We start from the raw sequence: 9,702 nt of genomic DNA, 5'->3' as shown, positions 1-9,702 counted from the left end.
GCCACCACAAGCCTAGAGCCGACCCTGAGTACTGCTGCAATAAATTATTTCATCGAAGGTCGCACATAATCACTGCGCGTGAAACCCATGTTTAATAACGTGCTTTAACTCCTATCACCATGAAAATGATATCATGTATACGTCTCAGTATTTTAGCTATTCAGAGAGCTGTAATATCATGAATGTAATGGATTCTGTGTCCAGTTGGAGGAAGAGAGCCGGTTTAAGAAGCAAGTAGTGATTCACACACATAGAGCACATAGAAGATCAAATACAAAACAACGCATTTAACGTGCTACTTTAATTACGATGTGATTTGAGAAACTGGTTAATTAAATGATTTTAAGATGAAGTTTATGATGTTCTACTTTAATGACAAAATAAACTGTGTGATTAAAGTGGAAATTTCGAGACTGAAGTTGACATTTCGTGCTTTTTCCTCACTGTGTGCCTTTTTTTTCTCTGTACCCTAATAAGCTTTCATATGACATTCCGACAGTGGGCTACAACTCGCTTTTTCACGGCGACTTTGATATGTGACTTCTTTTTTATTTCCGGCACTGTGCGATTTTGTGAACGTGAGCTTTCAAGTTTCTCCAACACACTATGTCACTCGATCAACTTCCTTTTGTTGATTATACCACGGTTTATATAAACAAATATTATTTTTTTCCTTTGCCTCCACTTGGTATTCGCTGAAATTCTTATATTTTCCCCCGTGCATTTCACATTGTGTATTTATTTTTTTCTCCAGCTTTTGGAGTTTTTTTTGTTTTTTCTGTCCACCCTGGCCATCGGACCTTACTCTTATTCTATGTTAATTAATGTTGACTTATGTTTATTTTTATTGTCTTCTATTTCTCTATTCATTTTGTAAAGCACTTTGAGCTACATTTTTTTTGTATGAATATGTGCTATATAAATAAATGTTGATTGATTGATTGATTGATTGTCTTTTCACAGAAGGCTGCGCTCAGGGGCGATTTATATTGATTTGCATATTCAAAGAGGCGTAATTCTGGGAGGAGTTGGGGTGTTACATAAAGCGTGTGCATGAGCGTTACTTTTCACGCTGATCGGGATTTATGTAGCGGAAGAACGTGGAAGTTGGAGTACGCACAGATTCCTGCATCTGGATTTTTCTGTGCATAAGCACATTTCGGCTTTTGTGCTTACGCCATGTTATAGTGCGAGTTCTACACATGGCGTTATACATGAGGCCCCTGGAGACCACCTTCTGGGGTTTGATGTAAGAGGTGCCAACATCTTATCATGTTGGACATCTGGAATTTTTGGTTACTTTTAATATAAATTTTATTTTGGTTTTGATTATAATTTTCTGCTGCTGTTTTGAGTTTTGGAATGATTTGCTGTCACTGCCATTTTGTATTTTCTGGAAGCTCAATTTCTTCTAGCAATTATGAGTTCCAGATATTACATATTCATGAGTAACATGCAATGAAATATGTAGGGGTTCTAATAATCAAGTGAAAGACCTGCAAGATAAGGAAATTATTTGGGTAGTCTGCCTCTTTTTTGCTTTGTTCAACTTTCAGTTTAGCCTTGAATTTTGTGTTTTAAATATGGTGTCACAAAGAGCACACAAAGACATCAAGAAGGTTTGGGGCAGCCACCCGTACATTATGTCCTGCCTACAAAAGTTTAAGGTATTGCGCAGATCTTTACAGATCGGAGTCCACAACTGAACTGATTCTTGTCAGTAAAAATGGTGTCTTTATTTGCCGGCACTGGAAGTGACGTCATCAGAGGAGACGGAACCGGAAGTGACATCGTCAGTGCCCCGAAAACTGGACACACCGTCATCTGAGGCACCGGAAACCGGAAAGTGATGTCATCCAAGGCTCCTGAACTGGAAGTGACATCATCAGAGGCACTGGAACTTGGCGGGATTTCCTGACAAAGGTCTGCAAGGGATTGAGAAAGACAGTTAGCGCATTTGTCTATTTACTTGAAAAAAGGCACACATTCCTATTTATTATATTTTTATATATGTAGCATTTTCATCTTTGCATAGTTCAAACACAAGTTGTTAGGTAGATTGGGAAGTGCAAAATGGCCCTGTGTTGCTGTTCGTTTTTTCTTTCTTTTTTATTGATTTTATTAAAAGCAAGTGACATTCCATACAATCAAATCCAACTTAATAGAACTAAATTCAACCCACACATGAGAGAAACAGAGGAAGGCCAACAGCCAGAGTAAAACTGTTTAAGAGTAGAAAACAAGGAACAGGATGTTTTTCCCCAGTATAAAATCTTATTCTAAAATGTTATTGATTAGATCCTGTCAGGTTTTAAAAAAGTTTTCAACAGGAGTGATTGGGGTTGGTTCTTTCTTTGTGCATATTTCTACTGTAACTCTCCAAGATGCCTGTTTTAATTTAAAATCTACAAAGTTTGGGTGGTATTTGGTACAGCGGTTCAGGCTGATCCCTCATACCTCTAGGACATTGGTTTTGTCTTCTTGCATGTGCACCATTGTTGATGCATTTTCTCCATTTTTATAATGCCTGTGTGGGTTTTCTTCGCACACCCCAACTGTCCTATTTGCACATCCTACAGCTGGCCAGCAGCCTATCAAAGGGCCGACTCCTGCCTTGTGCCAAAGATGCCAGGGTACGCTTCAGCCCCTACAACCCTAAACTGGATTAAGCATGTTTAATGATGTGTTCTGAGTTGCCTTCAAGTCACAATATACATACAGTAATAATCTAAGAATGTTGTTTGGTAGCTTGTCTTGACAACTCAAGCAAAGAGCAAACTTCTCCCCTTTATGCCTAAAATGTGTTTCTTTCAAAAACATGGTGTCGTTTACCATTGTTATACGCAGCTATACCTCAAAGTCAGACCTGACATCACTTCATCAGTAAAAAAGCTGATGAAGTGTCTTGATTATATAAACTATTGGATAGCACAAAATTTCCTACAACTAAATGAAAATAAAACAGAGGTCCTTAACATTGGTCCTACCTCATCCACTGCTGAAATTGGCACTTAGGCAGGCACTGTGTCAGAAATGATTCAAAATGATGTCAGGAGCCTGGGGATCATCTTTGAGTCGTCACTGAGTTTTGATAAACCAATTTCCATAGTAGTAAAGTTCAGTTTTTACCAACTGAGGCAAATCTTTTTCTCAAAGAAGGACTTGGAAACAGTCATTCATGCTTTTATTACATCTCAGCTAGACTAGTGTTAACTCCTTATATGCAAGATTGCTGAAATCTGCTCTGTCGCACCTTCATCTGGTTCAAAACATAGCTTTTTAACTAGAACTAGAAAAAAGGATCCTATCTCACTAGCCTCTCTCTACTACCGATGAGATTTTGTATAGATTTTAAAATTGGGTTCTTTGTTTTTAAAGCCTTGCTTGGTATCACTCCAAAATACATCTGAGATATCCCTTATCCCCACTCAGCACCGAGGGCATTGAGGTTATCTGGACATCTACTCCTCATAGCTCCAAGATTTCAGCTGACTAAGGGAGACATAGCTTTCTTAGTTGTTGCTTCTAGGCTTTGGAATGATCTGCCGCTCCACATCAGGCTTTCTTCCTCTGTCGTAGTCGTAGGACCCACTTCTTCTCTTCCACATCTCACTGTGTGTAAGGGTATGGATGATGGTGTTAATTGATAGTTTTATTAATCTGTTCTTACACTACTGTTTGCATTGTGTTTATTTTAGCGTCCCTTTGTGCAGCACTTTTGTTCAACATCTGTTGCTTTAAGTGTGCTTTTATAAATAAATCTGCCTTGACCAACATGACTTGTTCCTCCAGATGCACTGTGTGTCCCCCCAAGGTGCAAGGACACGCGCTTTTTATATTGCACTCAGTTTAGTCGAAGCACACTGTAGCTGCTTTGTTTACTTATTGGCAATACAATGGAGCACTTAAAATTTTTAAAAAACAAACACATTACAACTCCCGGATCAGCGGTTTTAATGAAGACACATCATCGACGTTCTGCTCAATTAAGCAGTTTAGGATCTCGTTTATCTTTTTTTAACGATTGTATGTGGGACTGGATAATCAAAGTCGGCAGCTTGACAAAGTAGGCGCTTTTTATCCCCCAAGAGCCGATGCTGGAATTACCAGCTTACTGTAGGCGCCGCTTGTCATATAGCCTGTGTCTGCTGTGCCTCATCCCTTTTTAATTTCTGGTTATATTGGACATGTTGAGGAAAACTTTCACAAATCCGAGTAAATAGATAACGTCGGTTACTTTCCGTGCTGTACAGATCATAAGTCGTATTGTTCTGTTTTGATTGTATCATCTTCATATCTAACGCTTTGCTTTCGTACCGATTCGAAAACCTGCGCAAAACGAGCGCCGCTCTTTTGAGACGCAAGAGCCGCGTAGGCGGGATCCGCTATATAACAGGCATAGCTGCCTAAAAGCATGGCACAGTGTGGGGAGCGGCGCTCCTCGGCTTCGGCACCACAGCCACTCACCGGGACGGGCAACTTTAAGGCAAGCGGAGATTCTGCATTCGTCGCGGAAGACAAGATTACAAAAAGCACAGTAAGCTACTGTATTTTTAAACGAATACTGCAGGTGCTTCTTTGATGATTTTTTTAATATTTGGTATTATGTTCATGGAGCTGCATTAGCTCGGTGTTTTCTTACTGTATATCGCGGGTTTCTCCCATTGGAAATAAACGCATAACGAAAACTCCACAGATTGTTAAGAAAAGGGGAGGCTGCCAAACAGGTGGACGTGGAAAACTATACGTTTGTTTGCCTTGTACCATCCATTACTCCCAATGTATGGATTTAAAATAATAATCAAGAGCTCAAGTTTCTTCCTCGGTGGCTTTCACGATGCCAGTTCGACACTCACGAGTTCCATTAGGATAAAAATATGATAGGGAAGAAATACAATAAACCCGAGAGACCCAATGTTAAGAACAGCGCAAATGGTAAAACTCATGCGATGATTTCATTATTTTCGGTGTTTGAATTCTTTAGGTCGTTAGAGTAACAAACTCCGTCCGGGAACTGAGTCTTGGCCTCAGTTATGAATCTGGGGCAAAACGTTTAGCTTTGGGGCGAGTCTGGAACGAGAGCAGCGTCTTCAGAAAACGAAGGGCTGGCTGCTTCCAAGTTTCCAATTTCGATTTATATTGCACTCTTTCCTAATCTTGTGAATCAAAAAGATAATCCGAACCAGTGACACTGCGCGTGTGATAAAACTCACCGAAACAGACATGCGGTGTTTGCTATATTAGTAACACTCTGTTAGCGTGGGGCGTTTTAGTTGGAAATAAGGGAAGTCTTTTTCGTGATTTGTAAATGATAAATGCCATGTTTTAAAAGACTTGTGTTCTTTATGAATGTCTAAAGATGCGTTTCATCAGAATTTATAACATATAGTGCCGCCTATGTATTTTGTCTCGATCGGTGTCAAAAGCTAGTTTATTTTTAAAGACGTAACATCAACAAGTCCGGAGGGGCTTAAAGCGCTTTGTGCCCTATGCGCTGATGGCCAAGCCGTTATTCGAGAACACCCAAAAACGGTTATTACCTTCCAGCGCTTAAATGTAACCTTTCTGATACTGTTTGAAACGGGCATGACCCTGTTGCTTTTTATTACACTTACGTCTAATGAGTAATAGGTTTAAAGGGCGTTATATATTACAAAAGTTACCGAACTCTTTGCACAACAGATCACGTACTGGTAGCAGGATGGCGCAGCGGTTGACGCAACGTGACTAACAGCGCCAAGCCGCTGGGTTCATATAGCCTACCTGGGAGATCGAATGTTATTATCCGGGTTTCTCCAAAAATGTTCTTAAAAACCTCGAGTGCTTGTGTGTTAGGCCGATACATTGTGAGTAAGGCTGTCCACAGACCCTTCAAGTTTTCGTTAGTGCCTCTCAATCGCCTTCAGGTCGCAGATATCCAGCACTGAAAAAGCGGCTTCAAAGACTAAGTGAATGGATGGATGGAATACACAAATGCTTCACCATGGGATTCACTTTTTAACTGCAGTTTGGTTGAATCTCCACGAGATCTTAAAGGAATCTGAAAATGGATACCAATTACACGCGAAATTGTAATCGGCTCCCCCACCACAAGAAACCCTAGCACATCCATGGTACTGAACAGAATGCGCTTCTGGCATTGCGCAAACGGCTGATGAGATAAATGAAGCCGCAGGGGGAAACATTAATTGAAAAGGTTTAATGCCAAAGCAATCATAATCATCATCAGGAAGGAAAATGAACTTTTGTCAAGAGTCGTTCTGCTGTTAATTTGACAAAGCCAACTGCATACCGTGGCGGAGGGTAAAGTCATCTTGGATAAAACTTAAAAGCCGAGTGGCCAGTTTTGAAAGGCTGGATGGGGAAAACGGCCAGATTATCGTATTTTTCACAGCGGCTGCCAGGTGTCGTAGTCCTCTCAGGCTGGTAGCCGTTTGTCTGTCTCTGAATGGACGTTTTATAGAATTAGGGGGTTGGGAGAGAAGCGATCCGTGTGCGCTGTGGGGCTGTGACAGAATAAACTCAAGTTAGGGCAGCAAGTGGCACAGCAATATAATACGCTGACGTACTGATGATCCACCTCTCCCTAGTACTTACCAAAAAAGCCTCTAAAATGTGTTTCACTTTACATTTTGACTGTATTATTAAGCAACTTTTAACAATCAGAGTAAGCATACCATTTCTTAACGTGCGCACACTCCACTGATTTGAAACGTAGTTCTCTTAATTCTATAAAGCTGCGCGATGGCTGCCGGCGCTGACCCAACGGATTCCTGCTCATTTTAGGTTCTTTTAGTAGCTTGGTATTCTATCCGATCGTTTATCGCGACCATGCTTAGCCCTTGGTATTCTTCTCTCTCCCTAGGGCTGCTTCGCATGATGGATTCGCCGAGTAACAAATGGTACCTCCAGCTGGTCTGCATCCTGATGGTTGCGGGGGCAGGTGCCAAGCCCGGGTTTTTAAAAGGGAACCACGGAGCAAGCAGTCACCCGGGGAGCCTGGGTGAGATCGATCCGCAGTGCTGGGATTCCTCTTCAATTGCTGTCATTGCGATGAAGAAACTTCGTGTGGCAGACAGTGTCAACGGCTTTTGGGATTTCATGATCTATCTCAAGGTGTCCGAGCACCCGAAACACAACGCTCTCTTCATCGACCTGGCACAGCTCTTTTGGGACATTTACGTCGACTGTGTGTTGTCGCGGTCGCACGGCATCGGGAGGAGATACAGCGTGGCGGAGACGCACAGCCGACAGTACGAGCAGAAGTTTACACAAAGTGAGTGAGTTGCGCTGGAGTTCATGCACAATTTCTCAACACAGAAATACAACATCTACTGTATTCAGATGATCACGCTAATGTAAGGAATGCCCTACGATTTATTACAAATGTGTGAATAGTGTAAGAAATTATAGATACTTTTAAAAGGGACATTTAGCCTTTGCAGTAGCTCAGGAAATGTTATTACAAACAACAGCAGCAGCAGCCCCTCTAAACACACAAGAAGAAAACGTCTGACTTGGCTAAAGATAAGAGGGCGGCCACAGGGAGATCACAATTTCCTCAATAATTAGAAATAATATCCACCTTGATATAATAGGGTTAGATATTTAGAGAATTACTTTTTAAATTGAGTCTGCTTATTCTTGGGCTTCGAGTGACGTCCCATTCAGATCAAATATTTGCTGTGAGGTTGTATAGCTGTCAAAAGGTGTCAATTTCACCTCCAATTCATTTATTACATTAGTTGATTTATGCTCTAATTTGCAGATTTCTTGGAAAATAATTAACACTGATTGAGGAATACAGAATGAAGATTTAAACAAACAGCAGGTACTGCAGCAAACCCAATTTTCAAGGATGCACAAGTTGTATTTTTAGGTTGCGGTTTTGCTCAGTCCTCTCACTTTAGCACCCTTTTAGAGTTCCAGAATGTTTGAGGCTGTCCTGCATGGCAGCTGTGGGCACAAGGCAGAAACAACCCCTAGACTGGATGCCAGCGTATAATGCGGCACACTTACACACTCCGCACCACATCCTGGCACAATTGTGTTAGCACTTAACTGCACTTGCACTCTGTGCAAAGAGAAAGGTCAACACTCAGGCGCCGGCTCGCTTGGAGATCTCTGGAGGCAGCAGTGTTAACCACTGAGCCACCGTGCTACCAAAACGGTCTCTGTCCTCAAATACTAAAAACTAAAAAATAAAACAAAATAAACACAATTTGTTTCTTGATTGTTCTGAACAAACAAATATCACCTAAGGTACCATACCTGTTTCAATTTTTGTATGAAAGAAACTGACTTTTAATATTATAAATCTGTTCAGAAAGTAGCAATCGATTATGTGTAGTACTCGATATTTATTTTAAAATATATTTTTTCTTTCCTTATAGGTCTGCAAGATATTTCTGGGAACCACATATTTTAATGATGATTGATACTTACTGCAAGAGATAAGATTGACTTTTTTTTAAAGAATTTATCTCCGTATTCTTTGTAAAACGTTAAGAAACAAATGTTTCTGAGATGAGCTATGGATAAAATGTTAATAGTCTTACAGTCTACAAGTGCTTTTCCAATGTCTATTTATTTAAAATACCTCAGTTCTACAGCTTAAATCTTAAGTGTATGGTTTCAGGTTGTGCACGTGAATGTGTGTAAATAAGAGTGATGGGTTTAGCGCTGGCTTGGAGATTTCACACAGGCCGTAATATGTTACTAAGAGAACATTCTAGTCCCCCGGCAATTTTGTTTATTCACTACTGTCTTTTTATTGTTGCCCCTTACAAGCATCACCACTGAATGTCTCATATTTATTTCGACATTTCCTTGATCCTGCTAGCTTTCACAATCATGTTCATGTCTGCTGTACCCAGTGTTAAGTACGACTATAACACTTAACCTTTCCTAAATTAGTTGCTTTGAGGATCCATCCTTCCTTGACACCTACAAAAAGCTTCTAAAATGTGTTTCATATTATCTGTAAGCTGTAGGTTTCAACTTTATTTTACCGAGCACAGTGAATCTAACCTCCTGAAACTTGCTTTATTCAGTTTGGGGTCACGGGTGGCCAAAGATTACCCTAAAGGGCTGGGGGCATCGCTCCAGTCCATCACACACACACACACTGACGCGGAGCCGGCTTAGCACCCGACCTGCCCATCTGTGACGATGTGGGAATAAAACCGGAGCAACCAGGAGGGAAATCCCCACTGAAATGGGGACAACGTGTCCTGCAGTAAACCCAATTCGAGGGTCTCAGCATGTTAGAGTCTATGCCTGGCAGCACTGGGAGCAAGACGGGGATCACGTCTATCACAACATGCTTAAACACACACACACAAATACTGAATCACTGTTTAAAGTTGCCAATTATCTTAACACAAAGACTTGGGGAATTTTTGCCACCTCTAAAGAGCCCGTGACTAGGCCTTGGGCTGCGAGACGGTGCCTTCTTAAAACTAAAGGTGCCAGAGTGGTTCTTTAAAGCGATGCCATAAGGGAACCATTATTGGTGCCCAAAAGCACCATCCACATGATCGCGCCAGAGGGAACTTTTATTTAGATCCATAAGTTCAATAAAAATCCAAGATTAGATATCAGATTTATTAATACCAATAGGCTGATGATATATAAAAGGCAAAGTCCTCACTGACTCATCACTAATTCTCCCATTTTCCATATAGGTGGGAAGCTGAAATG

The 9,702-nt window shown here is 41.0% G+C and overlaps 1 protein-coding gene across 1 annotated transcript; it reads left to right on the top strand.

The window, feature by feature from the left end:
* Positions 1-4,436: 4,436 nt before the first annotated feature.
* LOC120515725 (protein FAM237A-like) lies at positions 4,437-9,417 on the top strand. Its single transcript, XM_039736979.1, has 3 exons — positions 4,437-4,537; positions 6,866-7,276; positions 8,394-9,417. The coding sequence occupies exons 2-3, from the start codon at positions 6,877-6,879 to the stop codon at positions 8,426-8,428; spliced, it is 435 nt and encodes a 144-aa protein (XP_039592913.1). The 5' UTR covers positions 4,437-4,537; positions 6,866-6,876; the 3' UTR covers positions 8,429-9,417.
* The last annotated feature ends 285 nt before the right edge of the window (positions 9,418-9,702 follow it).

The sequence above is a fragment of the Polypterus senegalus genome, chromosome 15, assembly GCF_016835505.1.
Source record: "Polypterus senegalus isolate Bchr_013 chromosome 15, ASM1683550v1, whole genome shotgun sequence".
NCBI lineage: Eukaryota > Metazoa > Chordata > Cladistia > Polypteriformes > Polypteridae > Polypterus > Polypterus senegalus.
This window is presented reverse-complemented; position numbering and strand designations above follow the sequence as displayed.

Excerpts from the sequence above, each read along its gene's own strand:
- LOC120515725 (XM_039736979.1), top strand. The coding sequence starts at position 6,877 with ATGATGGATTCGCCGAGTAACAAATGGTACCTCCAGCTGGTCTGCATC. Across the intron at positions 7,277-8,393 it reads CGAGCAGAAGTTTACACAAA|GTCTGCAAGATATTTCTGGG; the intron begins GTGAGTGAGTTG and ends CTTTCCTTATAG.